Source organism: Tupaia chinensis, unplaced genomic scaffold (assembly GCF_000334495.1).
Source record: "Tupaia chinensis unplaced genomic scaffold, TupChi_1.0 Scaffold000234_1, whole genome shotgun sequence".
In the NCBI taxonomy this organism is placed as follows: domain Eukaryota; kingdom Metazoa; phylum Chordata; class Mammalia; order Scandentia; family Tupaiidae; genus Tupaia; species Tupaia belangeri.
The window spans coordinates 1,485,857-1,508,893 of NW_006159712.1; the positions used below are offsets into that span (position 1 = coordinate 1,485,857).

The 23,037-nt window shown below is 41.1% G+C and overlaps 2 protein-coding genes across 8 annotated transcripts in view; one reads left to right on the forward strand and one right to left on the reverse strand.

The window, feature by feature from the left end:
* The window catches only part of LCP2 (lymphocyte cytosolic protein 2), a 50,769-nt gene extending 35,719 nt beyond the window's left edge, over nucleotides 1-15,050 (forward strand). For all 3 annotated transcript variants that reach the window (XM_014587764.2, XM_014587765.2, XM_006148358.3), the window contains exons 15-21: nucleotides 2,659-2,671; nucleotides 3,380-3,509; nucleotides 5,438-5,487; nucleotides 9,939-10,033; nucleotides 10,642-10,719; nucleotides 13,158-13,313; nucleotides 14,762-15,050. In XM_014587764.2, the coding sequence (XP_014443250.1) occupies nucleotides 2,659-2,671; nucleotides 3,380-3,509; nucleotides 5,438-5,487; nucleotides 9,939-10,033; nucleotides 10,642-10,719; nucleotides 13,158-13,313; nucleotides 14,762-14,884 (645 nt within the window). In that variant the 3' untranslated portion in view covers nucleotides 14,885-15,050. The remainder of the gene's footprint in view (nucleotides 1-2,658; nucleotides 2,672-3,379; nucleotides 3,510-5,437; nucleotides 5,488-9,938; nucleotides 10,034-10,641; nucleotides 10,720-13,157; nucleotides 13,314-14,761) is intronic.
* A 2,026-nt stretch (nucleotides 15,051-17,076) lies between these two features.
* Nucleotides 17,077-23,037, reverse strand: part of CUNH5orf58 (chromosome unknown C5orf58 homolog) — a 16,388-nt gene continuing 10,427 nt past the window's right edge. For 3 of the 5 annotated variants that reach the window (XM_027771824.1, XM_014587761.2, XM_014587760.2), the window contains exons 2-4: nucleotides 22,812-22,889; nucleotides 21,721-21,811; nucleotides 19,157-20,519 (exon numbers count right to left, since the gene is read on the reverse strand). In XM_027771824.1, coding sequence (XP_027627625.1) covers nucleotides 20,365-20,519; nucleotides 21,721-21,811 — 246 coding nt within the window. In that variant the 5' untranslated portion in view covers nucleotides 22,812-22,889 and the 3' untranslated portion in view covers nucleotides 19,157-20,364. Of the gene's footprint in view, nucleotides 17,489-19,156; nucleotides 20,520-21,720; nucleotides 21,812-22,811; nucleotides 22,890-23,037 lie in introns of those variants that run through there. The other 2 variants (XM_014587763.2, XM_014587762.2) reach the window with 2 other exon arrangements.

A 23,037-nucleotide genomic window follows, 5' to 3' on the forward strand; every position in this document is an offset into this window, starting at 1 on the left:
TTTTCCCTCTCTATACCTCCATGGGCTGGACAAGGGAAAGCCGCATTGAGTGCATGCTTACTACGCGCCCGTTGCCAAGCTAGCCAGGTCAGGGTGGCCAAGCATTGCTGTTTACTGGGGCTTCTGTTTTGGCACTGAAAGTCCCATGTCTCAGGGACTTCCTCTGTCCCAGGCAAACCAACATGGTTAGTCACTGCTAGATTTAGATTTACCCTGCATGTAATGACCCTCTGAGGCATCATCTCTTCTTTTTTATTGAGAGGAAATTGAAGCTCAGAAGGGGTAAGATGTTCATTGTAAGTTGCACAGTTACGATATCTACATCCAGGTCTGTCTGAGTGTCTCTACACTGTTAGCCCTCTGAAGGCCGTTGGACAGCCACTGCTATTCAAATGTTCAGCCCACGGGTGCCTGCAGTTTCTGTGTTCATTCACAAAAAGCGATAATATAACATGGTGACAGGCACACCCATGTCACTGTGCTTACCCGCATGCAGTCATGCAGTGATCTCACGAGGCTAAGAGGAGAACGTGGTCTATGTGGCTCAAGGGGCCAGCAGAGACTTCTCAGAGGAGTTGAGACATATGGCAGTCACTGAATGACAGGGAATACACATAATTGAGTCATCCTAAAAGAAAGGCCAGATGCATTCCAGCTTCAAGAATGTTCTGAGCAAGTGGGTGGCAATGTCCATGGAGCCTTCAGGGACATCGTGACAAAGTAGAGGGCAGTAAGCTGAAGGTTAGGTTGGACAATGAGGGTAGCATCACATTCTTGAGGTTCCTAGTCTACAGAAGAATTGACAATTGTCACAAGAATCTGGGAGTTATGCGTTCTTAAACTGGAAGGGAAGTGGTTGCAATAAGATGTTCATTGTAAGTTGCACAGTTACGATATCTACATCCAGGTCTGTCTGAGTGTCTCTACACTGTCAGCCCTCTGAAGGCCGTTGGACAGCCACTGCTATTCAAATGTTCAGCCCACGGGTGCCTGCAGTTTCTGTGTTCATTCACAAAAAGCGATAATATAACATGGTGACAGGCACACCCATGTCACTGTGCTTACCCGCATGCAGTCATGCAGTGATCTCACGAGGCTAAGAGGAGAACGTGGTCTATGTGGCTCAAGGGGCCAGCAGAGACTTCTCAGAGGAGTTGAGACATATGGCAGTCACTGAATGACAGGGAACACACAGAATTGAGTCATCCTAAAAGAAAGGCCAGGTGCATTCCAGCTTCAAGAATGTTCTGAGCAGGTGGGTGGCAATGTCCATGGAGCCTTCAGGGACATCGTGACAAAGTGGAGGGCAGAAAGCTGGAGGTTAGGTTGGACAAGGAGGGTAGCATCACATTCTTGAGGTTCCTAGTCTACAGAAGAATTGACAATTGTCACAAGAATCTGGGAGTTATGCGTTCTTAAACTGGAAGGGAAGTGGTTGCAACAGTGTGGGCGAGTGATTTCCTGAGGAGTTCAGAAGCTCGTGTGCGTCTATGTCCTGCCTTTTGCTGGAACTCGAGGTGGGCCAACTGGCACAAACAATCCTGTGTGTGGTTCTTCTTGCCTTGTCTCAATACATTTTCAGACTAATAATAGCACACATTTATTTATTTTAATTGCCAGATTTTATGTGTGCTCACCAGAGGCAGAGAGAAGGAGAAAGGGGATGTGTGGTCACAACATGATCCTCTTTATTTATCCACCTTGTTGGGACTGAGGCATGCTGGCACTTGCTTCTGGAGTGTTTTTCAAGTCATCAGAGCCAGCATTCAGCTATGATCAGCTATGTGAGATCTGGCTCCCTTAACCATAGGCTATGGAGTCAATCCCACAAACTTTTATTAAAGAGTTTAACACATGCCAGGCACATGGAGTAACTAACTTAGTCATTACAACACGTTGAGGGAGGTGTTTTTTGACTACCATGGGCCTGGCCTAACAAAATAAGGTTGGCCCTTTAATCTGACAAACTTGTTTTGTCTCTTTGAACTTCATTGCTTATCTAAGGAGAAGAGAAAACAGTCTTTCCCTTGTCTTGATGCTCATTGAATCATAGGAACTGAGACTGTGTCACAAGGTTACCCTGAAGATAAAAATGGTGAGGCTTGTCATGCACCTTGGAAGTCATGCTATATATAACTAAGGTCATAGTGCTTTTAAGAAGAGTAGACATTGCAATGGAAAGCCAAAAAGCAGGCTGGGATTTGGGTCAGACAGATTTGGGGTCAAATTTATTCCTGAAAGTCTTGCAAGCTAGGAATTTTTTCCAGCATCATGTTTGCATTTGCAAAGGGAGGATGCTAAATTCTTAAAGAAATGCAGGGGGAATTGAATAAAGCATTGTGTGTATAAATCTTTTGAGCACAGTGTAGATATTGTTGACATCATTATATCTCAGGGCTCCTTCAGGCACCTCAAAATCTGTTTCATGCTAAGTACATGGAAAGAGTCCCAGATTAGAGTCTTCTTAGATATTATTTATATTAAGTATCATAAAATCACCTAGCAAGTTCTAGTCTTGGCAATAAATGTATAATGGAGAGATATAACAGAGAGGCTAAAGAATGAAATGGAATTTACTTTCTTGATAAATGTAGTTTTTCTCTTAGGAATTATGTTTTGACCATAAGTTAATATCTTCTATTTTCTTCTCTTTAACAGGATGAAGATGATGGTAAGTTCAGAAAAACTTGTTTACAACTTATAACTCACTCTTTTATTTTTTCTGTTCAGCCATTCAAATGGAGTTATTAAGCACAGGAACTCCACAGAATCAATTCTAACTGTTAGGTTAATTATTAAGTAGACATATGTCAACCGGTTTCTTGCATAATTGTAGTAGAATGGAGTTATTTGGTTGGGCTATCAAGGAGAACTAAGTTTATATATCACCATGTAGATTGCTTAATTATACAACAGAATTAAAAATTGCATGTATGATCTGATAGAAGAATGTCTAATGCTTATGACTTCTGACATATGTAGGTAAAGAGTTAGTAGTTGCAGATGAATCCAAGAACACAAAATGTTGGCTTTCATAGGATAAAACCTGTGATCATTTTTGAAATTCATAAGTTTTCCAGTTCACAAGTTTTCTGCCAAGTTTGCATTTTATAAACAAGATAAATAAAATAAGTGGATATTATAGAGAATGATAGAGAACAACGGCACTTTTGAAATGTATTATAAGCAGGTAAAGCACTTAGAAAAACCTTGGGAGCGTGGAGTTCCATTCTGCCACTTCCTAATTAGATCTGATCTTTGGGATTTTTGTGTTTCCCTTTGTACCAAATATTTCTAACTGAGAGCAGTTCTGGAATATTGTTTAATGACTCTTGAATTCTGACAACTGCATTGATTATTTTTCCTACCTTCCCCACAGTGCATCAGAGACCTTTGCCCCAGCCAGCACTACTTCCTATGAGCTCCAACACTTTCCCATCAAGATCTACCAAGCCAAGCCCCAAGCATGCCTTCTCGTCTTCTCACATGTCTGGGGCATTCTCAGAAAGGTTTGTAATTTAGTCATTAAATTTGAGCTGAATGTAACATCTGAGTCTACCCAACATTAAAGTAATGCCAGGTGGATTGAGGAAGACAGAAATGAGCCACTGGGTAGTAGGACATGAACATTTGGGGTCTGAAAACAAAACCAAACTGAGCATTAAGAACAATATGTCAGAGCCAGATGGTGGCACAGTGGTAAAATGCTATATTCTGTGAGGCGACATTTCTGGTTCAATCCTGGAGAACTCTAGGACAGGGGTCCTCAACCCCTGGGCCATGACTGGTGTTGGTCTATGCCTGTTGTTCCCACCCTATCTGTGCAGCAGAGGGTGGGTGGCAGGCAAGTGAGTGAGGCTTCATCTGTGTTTGCAGCCATTCCCCATCCCTTGCATTACGACCTGGGCTCCACTTCCTATTGGATCAGAGGTGATACTGGATGAAAGCATGAACCCTATTCTTCTGTAATTGTTTCATTGCAATGTGATAGTGGTGGAAATGGAGTGTTTGGATGTGGTATACTTGGGATATCCCAGGATCCCATCACCACCACCCTTGGTCCATGGAGAGATTATCTTCCATGAGGCCAGTTCCTGTTGCTGCTCTAAGATTACCAGTTAGCTTAAGTACTGCATCTTAGATGGGGAGACTAAGAAAAAGGGCCTTGCACTTAGCAGATGCAAAGAATTCGATGCATGTCTGTTTTCTCAATAGTAGCACCAGTTCTCAGGACTTAGAATAAGGCTGCCCAGAGGCAGAGGCCTGGAGGGAGAAAGACACAGGTCACTCTTCCCTAACAAGCCAACAAGCTGCTTCCTGGTGACCCCCAAGGTCTCTAGCCCTTTTGGCTCATCCTCTTCTTTAATATTTGAGGAACTCAAGTTCCCACCCTATGGATTGGTTGTAGAAAACTCAACTGCCAGCAAGACTTATCCACTTCTGGCAAATAGGTGGGGTCTTTGAAAAGTCCATAGGAATACATATTTTGGGGGAAAAATGCATGGATTTCAAAAATTATTGGTACTAAAGTAAACTTTGGCTTTAATTCTATTTTCTCACAAACTAAAGGAAAGTTGTGACATATTTTCCCATGTTTTTCTATGCATAAATGCATCATGACTTTCCCAACAACCCAGTATTTGCAGTCCCCTGGCATCTGGGAGGATTCCCAAACTTCTTCATTTTCCCTATTTGCCTCTTGCCAGGTTTTCTGCTTCTGTTTCTCATTCGCTTACCTGTTTGTCCTTTCTTTCTCTCATTTCTTGTCTCTTTCTCTCTCATCTTTCCTCTTTTCATGTTTGTTATTTTTTTCATGTCGCTTCATCCCACACTGGGCTCTAACCCCATCCTTCATTATAGAAATGTACCACACACATGAGGTTGCTGTGCAGAACAGACTTTTACAGAAGGTGTGGATCAATGGGTAGGGGATGACTGCTTAGCTTGATAGGTGGGGAGGTCCCCCACAGACCATCACTTACTGCCCCCATCCCTGAAAGCACTGTCACTCTCCTATGTAGTAACTTCTAGCAATTCTGCTTCCCACCTCTCCTCTGCAAAGTGTGAAGCCCTGGGGATTCACTGTTCACAAACTGCATGTCCACCAATATAAGTGGTCCTCTCCGCAGAGGGCTTCTGGCATTCGTCAAACTCAAAGGCCTCAAACTGCAGTCACCTATTTAACTTTTGAAGGCCCTTTATATCATTTTTGTTACTGGTTTGGCCTGTGACACTTGTTATTTGGGATAGTCCATCATAGATGGGAGCATGAGTTCCATTAGTTCCTTCCCTTCACCTAGCCCTCATAGTTTCAAAGAGGAGGAGAAGGAAGTAATAACAACACAAGAAGCATTTGCAGTCTGGCTCTAACCCCAGTGATCCTTTTTGGCCCCATCACCAACCCACCTTAAAATCCATTCTTTTTTTGTCTCTGCAGTAGTAGCAGTTTTCCACAGAGCGCCTCCTTGCCACCATACTTCTCTCAAGGTTGGTATTCTGGGTTCTGGTGACCCATCCAGTCAATATGCCTTTATGACTGATCTCAACTTGTCCCAAAGCCTTTTGCCAAAGGTTTTGTTGTTTCCTAAAAGTATCTGAGGTCCTCATTCAACATTTTATTCAGTGTCTATAGTGTGCCAAGGACTGCGGGAATAAGAGTCCACATAAAATTACACACACGCACACACACACACACACACACACACACACACACACACACACTTCATGAGGAAGCCAGTCCTAAGCCTTCCTCTAACAAGGAGCTATTCTTCCCCATCCTTCCCATCCAAAGCTTAGAATAGTATTTTAACTTCTCTGTAGTTTCAGGCTTCCATGAAGACTCTTCCCTTGGATTAAGAGTTGGGGAGCAGGTTTAAAACAGAGATTAAGAGAACTCAATGATACTGATTGAGTCAGTCTACAGTGAGGCCCAAGGACTTGCCTGGTGTTTTGTTTTGTTTTGTTTGTTTGTTTGTTTTAGAGTTTTTTGCTATAGGGCACATGTGCTTACCAGAAAGACAGAGAGAGACAGAAAGTGAGAAATCACTGCCCACGGGGGGTGGCCATGCTGCAATCCCTTCTCCTCCATTCTCCTCTCAAGATCTTGGGCACGCATGCACATGCGCCTGGCATGAGTTTAAGCCACTGGGTCTGGGACTCAAACCGCAGTCTACTACATGGGAGTCCAGCGACATAGCCATTATGCTAACTGCTGATCCCAAGGACTTGCCTTTTTAATAGCACCAAAGGGTGCTAATGCACTCTCAAACTTTAATGTGCATACAAATCCCCTAAGAACTGTGTGAAAATGCAGACTTTAATATAGTTCATCTTGGGTGGAACCCAAATTTCTGCACTTCTAACAGAAATGATGCTGATGCTGCTAGTTCACTTTAAAGGCCTATAAGACAGGACTAGATTTATTTTTATCCATGAGGTTTTTCAAGAGATTGGTATGTGATACTTGTAAAATGCTTGGTGAATGACTGAAGGCCAAATGATTATGTGTAGTTATCCAACCCTAGTAAGACTTTCACTATGCCAGGAAACTGGCCTAGTGTTGCCAGATTTTCTACCTTTTTGTGTTTTGTTTTTTGAGAAAAGTTGAAAATAACTTTTAATGTTAAATTAACCAATTTTAATTTTAAAATATTGACTCAATTTTTTAAAACACTGAAAGAATGAATAAAGCTTTTTTTAAACATGTGCAGAAACACACACCAGTGTCTTTCTTAGATTGAAAACTATATTAGAGGTTTGAATTATAGCTCAAGAAAAAAAATTTTCCCAGAAACATACATATTTTATTTTGCTGGATACATCATTCCATATATAGTTTTACTGGACACATCATTCCATGTATAGGTGTGCTCCCACTCCTGACACCAGTGGTATCCAGTATGTTTTTAATGTTTTCTAAACATATAAGGTTATAGTGTCCATGTTCACTATATGATTTCCAAATTTTTGCACTCTCTTCAATTTTTCACAATCCCCAAAACTCTGTCTTTTACAAACCCACATTTGTGTTACCTGGCTGGCTCCTGTGAGCATCTGAGTTCCAAACACTTCACTTACAGCAGTATTTCCCCAAAAGTAAGTTCCTTTCTTGATTTTGAGTTGATTATTAACACAAATAGTTAATTATTTTTTGGAATACTACATAATTATAATTGATCTTTTTCCCTGATGACTGCCAGGATACCTGGTCCTCAGTCTTCTCTACTGGCTGCTCCAACATTTAGTACTTTGTCTAAATACTAGTCACTATCCCTTTGAGGATCTAAGTGTTAAGGATGGTGAGTGGTTGCAATAAAAATTACCTATGCTTGTCTGTTTTGAATCATGATTTTGTGGTGCTCCTCTGAAGGTATAGAAGCAGGAAGAGAATAATTTCTGAACTCTGAAACAGCTATGTAACATAGGCCTAGGTTCTATTATTCTCCTATAGTGTAAGATTTCATTTACTTGACAAGCATTTAAAAATGTTGCAAGTGTTGGATTGAAAAAGTGGGATGGTGGGAACCAGCAGTTAGCGTAATGGCTATGTCGCTGGACTCCCACGTAGTCGACCGCGGTTCGTGTCCCGGACCCGGTGGCTTAAAACTCATGCTGGGCACGTGTGCGTGTGTGCCCAAGATCCCGAGAGGAGAATGGAGAAGAAGGGATTGCGGCGTGACCATCCCCCCTGGGGGGTGATTTCTCGCTTTCTGTCTCTATGTCTCTCTCTGTCTGTCTGGCGAGTGCACGCGCCCTACAGTGAAAATCTCTCCAAAAAAAAAAAGTGGGATGGTGAAGGTATTGGAAACCTGGAGAAGAAAGGCATTGCTGTTCAGGGCCAGCTTTATCTATTTACTTAGAATAGGGAAGGCCATCTTAAATGATGCTGGTTCCATTACGCAGTAAATTCTCCTTCTCAGTGGTGTAACCATGGTAGTGTAATAACAACCCTGGTGGGGAACTCTTGAGGTACTTGTTAACATGCAGATTTCTGGGCTGTATGTAGGTGATTCATAGTTCCTCAGGATTCCTACTCAGGTGCAGTAGTCTGGGAACCACAGGTTTAAGCCTTGACCTTGCCACTACAGCACACAATTTTCTTAGACTCTGAGCCATTTTTCCTCATATACAAAATGCTTATGATACCTTCCTTATAATGTTGCTATGAGGATTGAAGGGTAGAAAGGATAGAGCATGCATTCACCTCCCTCTAGACCTGGACAGAGTGGTGCTGAATAAATATCTGTTGAATGAACAAATGAATAATAGTTGAAGAATTAAGAGAACATTCAACTCACACTCAGAGAATTTTTCAGGTTTGTGTGTGTGTGTGTGTGTGTGTGTGTGTGTGTGTGTGTGCGTGTGTGTTTTTCTCTTAGGGCATGTGCACTTGCCAGAGAGAGACAGACAGACAGACACAGTGAGAGGGAAAGTGGAAATTAACCCCTGCAGAGATGGCCATTCCTCAATCCCTTCTCCTCCATTTTCCTCCCTGAATCTTGGGCATGCTTGCACAAGTGCCTTTAAGTGATTTTGAAACCACCAGGTCTGAGACTCGAACCACAATCAGCCATGTGGGAGTCCAGTGACATAACTGCTATGCCATCTGCTGGTCCCGAACTTTTCAGTTTTTAATAGCTCTGACACATAGTAAACACTTTTGGCAACTAGAATCAACACCATCAAACCTTTCCTGAGATGAGGGGACACATTTTCATGAAGATTCCTGGCACTGCAAACCAAACAAGAGTTTTAGAGAAAGTGAGGCACACGTGAGGGTAATTTATAGGTGCCAGTGAAGATTTCAGATAATTTGCAGTGCTTCCTATATGAGTTGAACTATTCTACCTCTTTAGAGGATTCACTAAGATATGCAGTTAGCAAACTTTAGTTCTGGAAGTTAACAGTATTCTCAAAGCCGTTTTATCTTTCTTGAGTAGCTTACATTTCTTTTTGTGAAAACAATGAGAACATAATTATCTTTATTATTGCACTGTTTCTACATCAGAGGTTGGGAATTCGTGCTGGGCATGTTGATATTACAGGAATCAATATAAGATCTGTCTACTGAATTTTTTTTTATGTTCACATTAAAGCAATCATGACTTTTGGGGTCAGCCAGTGACATGGTGGTTAAGGTGGCTGGATTCCATGTGACTGAGAGGTTAGAGCTCTGGATCTAGAGGCTTGAAAAATATGCTGGGCATCTGTGCATGCATGTCCAAAATCCCAGGTGGAGAACAGAGAAGAAGGGATTATGGTGGTGGTGTGGCCACACCGCTTGTGTGTGTGTGTGTGTGTTGGGGGGGGTGATTTCTCACTTTCCTTTTTTTTCTCCGTTTCTCTCCGGTGAGCATGTGCCCTATATCAAAACTAAAAACAAACGAAGTAAAAAGAGTAACAACAACAACAACAACAAAACCCCACTATTGTGATTTTTTCATAAATTAGTCATTTGACATCATGTAACATGCAAATTTAGGAAATGACTTGAACTAAAGTTCTGCTTTCAGAGTTTTACAGGTATGGTTACAGAATAATGCCTGACAGCCCTCAGGGTTTCACACTAGTTCAATTATTATTTTAAGTTTTTGCCATAGGGTGCACTTGCCAGAGAGAGACAGAGACTGAGAGAGAGCAGAGAGAGGGAAAGTGAGAAATCGCTCCCAGAGGCAATAGTCATGACACAAACCCTTCTCCATTCTCCTCCCTGCATTTTGGGTATGCTCGCACACATACCTGGTGTGATTTTCAAGCCCCTAGGAATGGGACTTCCAGCACCTTAACCACTATGCCACCTGTTGGTCCTAAAATATTTTTTAAGCCATGGTTTCTTAAAATGTTACTTATTAAACAAGTGCATGGGCTCTTGTGGGGAATATGTTCTGACAAGTAAACAACGGTGCCCAGGAAACTAACTTTCTGCTGCCCTTTCAAAGCCCCTGCCAACCGGCCACCGGTCAGAGCAGAAGGCAGAAGCTTGCCCTTGCCCGTTCCCAACAAACCTCAGCCACCATCCCCTGGGGAAGAAGAGGTAATGAAGTATACGCTTTTATTTGTATTTGTGTGTTTGTTCTCCCAAAATGAATCAGAAAATTCTGTTGAACACTTTTGTACTTTCATCTTCTACTAGTTTTATTATTTACTTCTTTTAAATTGAGAGGAGCCAGATGAAGAAATATGGTCTTTTTTTTTTTTTCATGATATTCTTTCAGATCATTTCAATGGCAAATGTGTGTTTTGTATTAAATGAGAAAAGTAATCCTATTTTTCATGATTTCTAGCTTAAAACCTTGATAAATCACTTAGCTGCCCCTTAGCCCAGTGTTCTCATTAAGCATGCTATTATACTAACCTGAAAAAAATAATTTTACCTAGATCCTTCTGCTTGGAGTTTGTTACATAAGGAATGCTTATTCGTAGCTACCCTCACAACTAGTGTCAGGATAAAAAGTGGTTCATGCAAAATATTTTCTATTTGGTCCCACTTAAATAATTCTATACTGAAATTAAGAAAACAAATATTTCAGACCTCATGGAATTGAAGTCATGATTTATGGAAATTATCACTTGGAGGTTTTTTCTTTTTACTTAGATATGTAACTGCAAAATTTATTCGGCTTTTTAAAATTTACATTTCAGAATTCATTAAATCAAGAGTGGTACGTGTCTTACATTACCCGACAAGAGGCAGAAGCTGCTCTTAGAAGGATAAACCAGGTATTGTGCTATAGTTTATTTTTAAGTAGTTGTAAATATTAATGGAAGGAAGGGGAAACTGACTTTTATTGAGAACCAGTTATGGGCTAAGAATTCTGCTAGGTGCCATTTCTCCTGCCAGATGCTATTCATAGGAGATCCACTAATGCCAGGATCCAGAGCAAGGATTCCTAGTGCTGGAAATGATTAGGCTGGCAGAAAAGTCTACATTAAGGCAGCTGCTTAGTTGGCAGACTCTTAGGAGATTTCATTAACAAAAAGAGTTCATCTTGTCATAGGAATTAGTACCATAGTGTCAAAAGGAGAGACTAGGGGCTAGCAGGTGACATGGTGGTTAAGGGTGCCGGACTCCTACATGGCTGAGCGTGGTTCAAGTCCTGGACCTGACGGCTTGCTTTCTCACTTTCCCTCTCTCTCTCTCTCTCTCTTTCACTCTGTTCCTCTCTGGTCAAATTAAAAATAAAGAAAGTTCAATAAAATAATTCTAGAAAAAAGGAGAGACTTTCTTGGGCCAGCAGGTGGCATAAGTTAAGGCACTGGATCCCACATGGCTGACTCCACAGTTTGAATTTCCAGATCCATCAGCTTGAGAAATGCACTAGGTGTATGTGCATGCATGCCCAAACTCCTGAGAGGAGAATGGAGAAAAAGGCACTGTGGCATGGCCATCCCCTGGCCGCCCCCCTGTGGGGGGGGGGGCAGTGCTTTCTCACTTTCTCTTTCTCTCTGTCTCTCTCCAGCAAACGCACATGACCCACAGCAAACATTAAAAAGAAAAAAAAGGAGAGACTCTCTTCTAAATTTCTAGCATCTTACCAGTTCTCTCTCTATGTGAGAGAAAGAGTAAGAGAGAAAGAGAAAGAGAGAGAGAAAGGAAAGAAGAGAGGTATCTTTGACCAGGTCTCATTGTGAGCCTCCTGCCCAGCCCCCCATCCAGCCAGGACCACAGGCACACGCCACTGCCCACACCTGCTTTAGGCCGTGCCAGCAATCAAACCCAAAACTCCCATTAAACCCAGGCTCTGCACAGAGGCGCTGCCTTGGTCAGGCCGCACTTTTCTCTTAACACGCAAGTGGGATCCACATTGATGTAAGGGAAGCCGCACTGAAAGGGAAGTAGCAATTTTTTGCCCTTTCTCCCAGGACATTTTAGCTAGTCCTTTAATAATATTATGAGGTCTTAAACAGGTGCCCTGTGGCCCCTTGCTGAACTGGAACTGTAAATCTATCAGAGAGTAGAAAGCAAAGCTCCTTCATCTTTCTCATCTAAATTTGACAGTATTTCTCGACCTTAGTAGCACATTTAAATCACCTAAGGTGTTAATTTTAAAATCCTGATTCCTGGGTCTCACCTAGAGATTCCAATCTAATTAGTCTGAGTGCTATGTGGACTCTGGGGGAGGGGGTTCAAAATTCTAATTTTGAGCCATGGCCGTGAAATCACTGGTCCAGAGATGTGTTTGTTTAACAGTGATGTTCTGACTACCTCAATTAATTTGGTATAAAAAGAACAAAGAAAGGCCATTATTGCAGATTTACGACTATTTAAAGGCCTCCTGATTCAGTACACAAAGGAAGGAGAGGTTTAAATGGGTCCTTACTAATTAATTCTATTTTAACATTTGCTCTTTATGGTGTTAATATTATGAAGCAATAGTATATTGAATAAAAACTAAAATTAAGAACAAATCACAACACTAGTAAATATCAGAAAAAAAGCTTGTTAAAAACACAGATGGGGGGCCTGCAGGTGTCTTGGTGGTTAAGATGCTGGACTCCCACATGGCCAACCACAGTTCAAGTCTTGGACCTGGAAGCTTGCTTTCTTATTTTTCCCTCTCTCTGTCTCTGGTGAGCAGTCATGCCCTATAGCAAATTTTAAAATAATAATAAACAAAATTAATAAACAATTCTAAAAAAAAACACAGATGGTTCACACTCAATTTCACGCAGGTATATGATGTATGAACATACATCGAAAGATCGAAAGATTTTAAAAGGCATAGATTCCTAGGCATTTGGGTGTTTTGGGACTTAGTGTGGAAAGGAAACATTAGGGAATTAAAATTAGGGCTAGGGAGTAGGAAGATAGAACTTCAGTTACCCGTTACATTCCTGATTTTTCATAGCCCTTTATCAACTCAACCATCTACTGTTTGTTTCATTTAAAAAGATTCCTTTTTTCATCAAGAGACTTCAAAGAGGTTGACTTGGAAATTTCTTTGGCACAATCTCTGCTGCCGTTTTTGAAAACAAAAACTAAACAAAACAAAAACAAGCTAAGACGCGTGGTATCTTTAGCTGTTGGGAGAACTGAGTGTTCGTTGACTCATCGGCTGACGGGTTTTGCAAATCCTAGAGTTCCGCCTACTGCTCTTATGGGAAACAGAAGTATTGACTTTTTCTGCCCCCATAGTAACAAGACCTTATCCTTTTAGGATGGCACTTTTCTGGTCAGAGACAGCTCTAAAAAAACAATAACCAATCCGTATGTCCTCATGGTGCTGTACAAAGATAAAGTTTATAACATCCAGATACGTTATCAGGAAGAAAGTCAAGTTTACTTGTTGGGAACTGGACTCCGCGGGAAAGAGGTAAGGACTGCCAGTTTCAAATTTTCCCTAATTTCTTCTTATGTTTCTTTAGGTATCTCCATGGGCCTTACTGTAATGTTCTTTGGGAGCCCATACTGTATAACAACTCCAGAGTTAAACTGCATAGTGAAGCCTTTGATTTTTGAAAAAAAAATAAAGCAAAATATTATCAGTGGCTAAATTTGCTACAGGAGTTTTTCTTCTATCTAATATTCTAAATAATCTAAATTTTTAAAAAAATCGCTTAATGCATTTTCAAAAAACTCAATTAGATGGGTGACACAGGCGAGCCCCTAATGTTCACCTCTGTGCCATGATTTTAATGTGAAATGACAGTGTACTTATATGGCTGCATTTTAAATTGATGCCACTTACAAAAGGGGAACAGCTAGAATATTTGTTGTAGAGAGTATTTCAATACTTTAGCCATTTCTTACTAAAAACAGAGATGTGGCTCTGTAGAGAGGGCCAAATTAACAAAAATATCTTCCTCTATCCAGCCAAGGTTTACATTCCCATGCCGGCACCCTTTGGGTGGCAGTCAGAAATGACCTAAAAGAAACCCTCGAGGTTGTCTTTTGCAAAGGAAATGAACAAACTAAACTTAATGCGGCAAATAGGCTCTTCAAAGTTCAAAGCTCTGGAATGAAACATCTTGAAAGTTGGAACTACTGATCTATAACTTCCATTCATTCCAAATACTTCTAAGTTTTGACGATGTCAATGAGTAGGGGAAAAAACATGATTTTGGTCAAATGTTCGAACGCCTTGTCCCTGTGGCTAGAGCTGCACGGGCTCTGTAGAAATAGGTGTCTGCTCTCCAAGATTTCTCTCGGTCTAGTGTGGAGGCCCCAGCACAGGCCACTCATTGCAGCTGCTCTGGAGGGAGGCAGCAGGGCAGCTGAACCTTGGACAAAGTGCCTCATTCTGATGGTGTACCGGGATGACTTCTGATCCATGTGTAGACAAACGAGGGGGCCCTTTCCCAGTCTGGCCGTCAGGGATAGGGCGAGCCAGGCTATGGGTGCAGACTTGGCTGCCGAGCCCTTGTGAGTGTGGAGATGTCAGCGGGGACAGGGCACAAAGGCCACAAAGGAACTGTTGCGCTGTCCCACCTCCTGACACCATGAATCATGTTCGACCTCCTGATTCCTCACATGTCCTGTGAAACAGGGCTCCAGAAACCCAAACCAGAGAGATGAAAGCAAACCAGAGAGATGACCCCCTGTATGAAGTTAAATATATGTTTGTGCATATGTGTGTGGGGGTGAGGAGTTTTTCAAGGTTCTATTTCAGGCATCCCTAAAATAGTTGCCGAATCTTACATTCCCCCTACCACCTGCAGAACTTGAAGAGGCAAGACGCCACTATGCAGACTTCGAAAACCGGGGGTGAGATTAATGCTCTCCACCCCAATACTGACTTAGCCCCCTCTTTGACTCTTTCAGGACTTTCTGTCTGTGTCAGATATCATTGACTACTTCAGGAAAATGCCACTTCTGCTCATCGATGGGAAGAACCGAGGTTCCAGATACCAGTGCACATTGACGCATGCTGCGGGGTACCTGTAGCCAGCTAGCCAAGCGAATGACCCTTCCTCCTGCCTCTGTTGCCAACTCGGGGAGATCAATCAACTTGGGTAATGGACTTAGGACTGAATCGAACCCCTCAACATGAACAAAATGTCTTGTCCTTTCCTTTAAAAGCAGTGCTTGAAGACTGTCAAATATCCCATAATTTATTTATTCTTCAGTGTTTGTAAAGTGCATGGGTAATAATGTCCACATCTGAAGTCTAGTACTGCACTATAATAATTCATTTTTTTTTAAATGATGTGCATTTTGAGTACCCATTTGAAAGAATGGAAGTTTGCACAGGTACAGAAGTCATTTAAAAATACTGTTAACCATAATTTTTGGTATCACATAAAACTTATATTTAAATAGTCAAACCTTTGGTCAGTCAGAAGCCATCATCAATATGCAGGGCATATTTATATGCAGAATCTGAACATCATTAAAACTCATTTTCTCAGCAATAATAATTTGAGACTATGAAACATTTTACTCTTACTTTATTTGGTGGTGTTTTTCTCAGGGATTTTTGTGTACTTTTTTTAAAATGAAAAGATAAATGCGTGTTGAGACAACTTCCTGGGATTAAAATTGTGTTTCTGCTTTCCCTTTGGGTTTCTAAAACAAGTGTATAGATTTTATTGTTTAGTCTACTCTACTATAGTTCTGCTTTAAAGCAAATGTGAGCTACAAATACCAAGAGGAAACATTTCAGAGATGAGGGTTTGGTGTCTAATACTCTCGGCCTTAACTTGGCACTTTACTTTCCACACCCACACTCATATCGCACTTGCTCTGTCCCCTACCCAACTCCACGCCATTTTCCAGCGATGAACAGTGGCGATACCTTCACTGAAGGTTTCCTGAGAAGGTGGAGCGATGATATGGTGAAACCTTTGAGGAGACATTTCTATTACATACCACTCTTCTCTGCCCCCTCCCACAACTGTCATAAAAGCCCCTTCTGATCCTTCCCAAATACTCTATAAATCCTTTCAAGTAGTTCAACTAGTTTATAAATTTCACTTAGAAATAGTAGTATGTAGCCAGACAAAATCCTAGTATTTAGCAAAACAGTAATTGGCTCTTCAAGTTTTTCCTTTTGGGGGCTTGGTTTTTATTACCTAACTTTTATTAACAACAGAAATTTTTGGCTTCCCTACTTAATAAATTTTCTCTTTTTTTTTTGGAGAGGTTTTTGCTATAGGGCATGTGCGCTCACCAGAGAGACAGAGAGACAGAAAGCGAGAAATCACCTCCTGGGGGGATGGCCACGCCACAATCCCTTCTCCTTCATTCTCCTCTTGGAATCTTAGGCACGCACGCACACGTGCCCGGTGTGAGTTTAAGCTACCAGGTCCGGGACTCAAACTGCATTTGACTACATGGGAGTCCAGTGACATAGCCATTACACTAACTGCTGGCCCCATGGACAACTAGTTTTCATGACTAGCATTCTTTCTTTAGCACTGGCAACTCCATTCTTTTGGCTGGACCTGGCCTGTTTTGACCACTGGCCTTGTGAATGGCCCCAACTACACCAGGTACTCAGGACCATGCTCAGTGAAAAACATCCTGCAGAAACCGACCAGTCAGCCCTCCTCTCCAGAATGGGAGTGCAGAGGCTGAGACAGACCTCCTTGCTCACTGGAATCCCAAAGGCAATGCTTTATACCTGGTGGGGTCTACTGCCCTGCTCCTACCTGCTCCTGTGAAGGAAACTGGTTTTTAACAGGAGAGCTCTAAGCCAACTTTCAGAAATACAACTAATAGACATATTTGATGAATTAGTCCTTAGAATCTAACCATGGACTTCAAGACACGTTGCCCAACAAATGCTTCAGCTAGCAGAAGAGTTCTGATTACCATCAACTCATGCCACCACTGAATAATTTAGTAATTCTCTTTCAACTTGAGCCAAATTCAAGCATAAGGTAAAAGATAAACAGTACTCTCTGGCCAATTTTCTAGATGGTACTCTTATCATTAGTGAAATAAATGAGCCATTTATAAAAACATGAAAACAACAAAGAGGGACCAGCAGGTGGCATAGTGGTTAAGGTGCTGGACCCTGACATGGTTGACCGCAGTTGTAGTCCCAGACCTCACCGTTTGAAAATCACACCAGGTGCATGTGTATGTGTACCTAGAGTCCCAGGAGAATGGAGGAGAAGGGGTTGTAGTGGCCATCCGCCTTTAGGAGGTGATTTCTCACTTTCCCACTGTCTGTCTCTCTCCCGTGAGTACGCACACTATGGCAAAAACCTAAAAAAATAAATAAATAAAAAAAGATTAAAAAAATGAAACAGCCCTTGAGAACATTACTTATTTACAACTCTATATTATCTTTATTTTGCTTCAAATTACATTAAGTATATTAGTAAACTCAATTCTCCCAGATATTTAATTCAACAATAAAAACAGAAATTCACAATAAATGAATCAGAAATCAGGTAGAAAATCTGTTAGGAGCAAGGGGTACATCTGACATTTTAGACTCTTCAGAGAGGGCATTGCATTTTTCTGCTTCCGTTGAGTCCTCTGTCTGCACAGGCCGAGTAAAGTGTAAAGTAAGGTCACAGAGCAGTAGCTGGGAGTGCTCTGTGTCAAACAAAACAACACAGCACATTTTAGCCCACAGGCCAGAAACTATAGCTTCAGGTAGCTATTCCCTGACTCCTAATTAGTTCACGTGACTAGTGGTGAAACTACAATCCAGATGTGCCCCATTTTGACTTAAAATCAGACTTATATACTGCCAAAAAAAAAAAAAAGATGACAGACATTTACGAGAGGTCTCTTTAGCTAGACTAGTCAGGTATCTTACTAAACTGCAACTGATGTAAATTGTATTTATACCCTTTAAACTGATTTTCATCTAAGTTAATACATGTGAAGAGGTCTATGTCATTAAAAAGTAGCAGGTCCCATCCCCCTGAGGCAACCACCTTCAATTTTTTCAGCTGTTTTGTTGCCTTTGTTGTTTTATGTGTCCCTGTTGTTCTTATTTTTATTTTCCTTTGGGGGCAGGGGTGATGGTTACCTCCACATCGCCAAATAACGAGTTCCCACCAACCCCAATTTTTGGTATTTTTTGTTACTGTGTATTTAAGATTAAGATATAGCGCTTTCACTTACCCTACACACCCCCAATATACTTAGAAAATATTAATATTTAATGTTTAAATGTTAATTATATATTCTTCACAGCTGAGTCTGCTAGCTAGCCACCCCTTCCCCACTACAGTTAATAATTTTGTTGTTCATTGCCTAATTTTCAGGAATCTATCTCTAACATCCCCACAGTTGAGTAAAGCTCCTCTTGTCATAACCAACACCTTAGGTATGATTGCTGAAAGTCTCCATCTTGGAGACTTTCATCTGGAGCTGTTAGATTTGCCCTGGTTGAGACTGACTGCTCTCTAGGACCGTTGTACGTATTCGGTAGAAACCACCTCATTCGGTAGATAGCACCTCAGTAACTTCCTGAGAGGGTAAAATGTTTACGTCTGAAAATTTCTGAATACCAATGTTCAATCAGTAAGTTGACTGGCTATAGAAATTTAGGTTAGAAATCATACTCAAGTTCTCATGGGTATCGTTGCATTCTCTTCTAGCTTCTGGTGTCACAAAGAATTCTCATATGATTCTAATTCTTAATGCTTGTTGTTTTCAGAAGTTTCATGAAATTTTTTACTCTCTCATGTCTTAATATAGGTCTATTTTCACCCATTGGGTTGACCTCTTTTATTTTGTAGAGGCTCATATCCTTCAGCTCCAGAAGATTTTTCAATGATTTCTTTCATGAATCTCTCCCAATCCATTGTCCAGGCTCTAACACACTTATTTACCGAGTGTTGGATTTCCTTTAATGATGTTGTAGTCCTCACCCCACCTACACCACTTTCCATCTCCAATTTTTCTTTACATTCTCCACATTTCCACTGTGTGCTTTTGACCCTTCCACAGAGTTTGAAATTTCTGTCATACTTTTCATTTCCAATAGCTCTTCTCTGTTCTCTAAATATGTATTTTTATAGGGACCAGCAGATGGCATAATGGCTATTTCACTGTACTTCCATGTAGTTGACTGTGGTTCGAGTCCTGGACCCAGCAGCTTAAAACTCATGCTGGTTGTGTGTGTGCATGTGTGCCCAAAACCCCAAGAGGAGACTGGGGGAGAAGGGATTGTGGCATGGTCAGCCCCCCTAGAGGGGTGATTTCTCACTTTTTGTTTCTCTGGCAAGTGTACTGGCTGAAAAGAAAACAACAACAACAACAACAAAAAACTCTCTAAAAAATAGTATTTTTGTACTAAAACCTCTCTCTAAAAATAGTATTTTTTACTTCTTTTTCATACAGCATCTTCTCTTACTTCCACATGGATACTAACAGATGTTTTTTCCTGAAGCGTTCATCGCTCCTCATAATTCGTTTCTTCACTGATCAAGCCTGTTTGTGGCTTCATTTCTGCTTTTCCCACTATCAATACATGGGCTCCTTGAGTATTGGCTCTGCCACAGCAGCTTGCTCACACTCAGCTCCAGTGCTATAAACAGATGATCAGAAGCTCTACGCCCGTGGCTGCTAGATTCTGGGGTGGGACAGCAGGGCTGTTTTGTTGAGGGAAACTCTGCTGTCAGTAACTTTTGGTCTCTTCGCTTAGGCTGCTTGGAGGGTATAAATCTGGCTGTTATTGTTTGGTAAGCCACATGAGGAAAGAAGGCTGAGAATTATTTTTTCACTCAACATTTTCTAATGACCTATCCTATCACGGCACCAAGTTAAGTGCTAGGAATGTCTTTAAGAAGTTTAGTGGAGCAGGGCTAAGAAAAGTGAGTAAACACACAATTACAAGATGATGCCATATGAAAGGGTAGAAGGGGTCAAATACTAGCTCAAAAAGTTTTCCAATGTGAGTGACCTCAATACACAGAGGCTAGCCCGATGTGGTGGAGAGAAGTGTGGCAATGAGATTTCAGAAGATGTATGGGTTAAAAGACACAAAAGACATGATGCACGGACATGCAAATAGTAAAATGCGGCTGGAGCAGAGCACTTGCAGAGATTAACAAGAGGCTGGAACAGAACTGTACGCAGGGACTTGATCTCAAGGGCTCATACAGGCCTCCTAGGAGGTTTGGACTTTATCCTGAGGACAGTGGTGAGCAAATCAGGGTTTTCAGCAGATTTGCATTTTAGGAGGAGAAACTTTATTGCAATGTCGAGATTGGTTTTGAGAGATAAGTCAATTGGGTTTCTTTGTATCAGTTTCCTCAGAGCCTTTGTTAATATGCAGTGTTTGTAAGACAAATACATAGCATAAAGCACTCCCTGAACTGATGTGACCACAAGAACAGGCTCTGTTTTGCTGCACAGCATCTATTCGCACCTGTTCAGAGAGCAGGGTTCCCTGATCAAAGTCTAGGAAGAGCTACCTACACAGAACATGTGGGAGTGGATTATTTTGTGCCTAACTAACAGCCACTCCCCTCTTCTTCTTGGTGGCACTTGATTCCATTTGAGGTGCTCCTCTCCCCAGCTCCAGCAGGAAGTCCTGACTGGTCCAAACTGGCCTCGGCAGTCCCATGCCCCTTTGCCACAGCTGCTGTCATCGGCATTCGATGCAGATCTGACCAATGAAAGGAAAGGGGAAATGTGCTAGAGGGATGGGGGGAAATCTATATCAAAAGCCATGGGCAGAGAAGCTGTCTATATATAGCCACCTCTGAAGGTAATGACCATGACAGTGACAGAATGAACAACAGAGGTGAAAGATGGAAAGAAACTTTAAACCTCCAAATTAACTTTAGTACTAGACTACCTTGCATCTTGTTTTTCCTTATTGTGTAAGTCGTTTTAAATGGGTATTCATTACACGAAGCTGAAAGTCTTATAAATGACACATAAACTATCTTCAAACATCCAAGAGTTGTTATAAGAATAACTACATGGACCAGCAGGTGGTGTGGTGGTTAAGGTGCTGGACTCTCACATGGTCAACTGCAGTTCGAGCCCCACACCTGGGGGCTTGCTTTCTCATTTTCCCCCTCTCTCTCTGTCTCTGGTAAGCATATGTGCCCTGTAGCAAATTAAAAAATAATGATGATAAATAAAATAATTCTTAAAAAAAACAAAAAAAGAACGACTACATATTTAGTTGTTATGGTTAGAAACAGGACCGTAAGTGAAAAGAAAAGGAGGATACATTTCAGCTAGTCCATAAGGAGAAGCCATCTAAAATGGGAAGGGCTGACTTGTGAGATAGGGAGCTCCTCAATATAGGAAAGCGTAGTCGGAGATCATTCCTACCAATATTTAATCATGGCCACTTTCCATGCCTGGGATAAAATAACGTCTGAGGTGAATGGCTAAACAGCATGACCTACATGTGACCTGATTCTACTGTACGACCTACTCTAATTCTACTCTGCTTAAAATAGTCAACTCACTGAATCAAACATACCATTTTTCTTTTGGAAGGAATCTTAGGGGCTTAGTAAGGATTCATGGACAAGGGCACGGATTTTACAGAATGTACCATAGTCATGTCTACATGGGAAGGAAGGGCAGTAAATTTAGAGGGTTAGACAAGATGAGCAGGTAAGTGTCGGGGACAGGGATCCGGTCTGCTAACTCCTAGATCGATGTTAGATGAAATCTGTCTCTGGAGCTCCACCTCACAGTGTACTACAAACATTTTTTAAGAAATAGAGAAATCCTAATTAGTGAGCAAAATTCAGTTCCACCCCAGCAGGAGCATGAGTTTGCTCTGCTTACAATTATTATGGCAATAATACGTGACCATTTTAATTTAGTGAGTCTATATTTACCTTTCATCTTCTTCAGCTCCAAAGAAATTGTGTTAATGTTCTTAATTATGGCTTCCACATTCTGCTTATGTTCAGCAACACTGTTAAACATCTGATTTTTCAAAGAGAAACAAAAGCAATTATAAGTCAAAAGTGTTTATGTATACTTTAAAAACACTTAGATTTTCACTATTTCTAAGGGGGAAAATGTCATTTCATGACTGAAATAATAGTGAAATAAGTATTTTATATTACATGAGAAGTCTAACATGGGAAGGAAGTCCATTGGTTATATTTTTCCAACTGCAAACAATTCCAACTGGAGTTCTTAGGATGAGGTTTCTTCTTCAACCCAACCATATTCACAAGATGGGGCCTTTTGTAAAGTTGGAAATGAAGGTGTTCCCTTTCCAGAAAGCCTCAGCACTTACAATTTAACCATCATATACTATCTTCTCTAATTTTGTTTACATAAATAAGTATATTTATTTTTGAATAACAGGATCTACTTTTTTTTTTTTTTTAAGTTTTTGTGATAGGTCACATGTGCTTGCCAAAGAGATGGGAAAGTGAGAAATCACCCCCCAGGGGGGATGGCCACTCCAGGATTCCTTCTCCTCCATTTTCCTCCCTGGATTTCAGGCATGCAAGCACACATGCCCACTGTGATTTTCAAGCCACCAGGTCCAGGACTTGAACCTCAGTCACCCATGTGGGAATCCAGTGCCTTAACCACCATGTCACCTGCTGGAACCCACCTATGATTTAAGTACATCATAACACTGAAAACAGAATTGTCATATAACTTGTTGTCTAAGAGTTGACAAAATAGCCTCTTTAACTTTGGGAGTTAGGGCAACACACATTGTAATTTTGGTTAACTGAAACTATAATTCAATTTGTTACTATGTTATCCATTTGGTTCATGTATTTAACCAATTGTGTCAGATAAAACATACAGAGCCAATTGACTAGAAAATAACCCTAGCCCTTCAAATCTCTCAGAGTGACTTAAAAACATAAACCACAATTAGCACACAGAACTCCAGCAGTGTGAACCGCGGGCGGTTATGGGTCAGGCTGCTTTTACAAAATAATCAGAACACACTAACCTTTTAGTCAATTCCTTGCCTCTAACTTTTCATGAACCAGAGGAATTAATCCTATTTTTGTCACTCAATTCAGAGCCACTAGAAAAGAAATTATTTTCCAGACATCATTTTGTGTTCACCTCCAAGTCCTTATGCTCTAAAAAGGGAATGTCAGCTATCTTATTTGGGTATGCTAAACCAAAAGATTTCGACCTGAGGGTCAAGTGGTGGAATTAAAAAAAAAAAA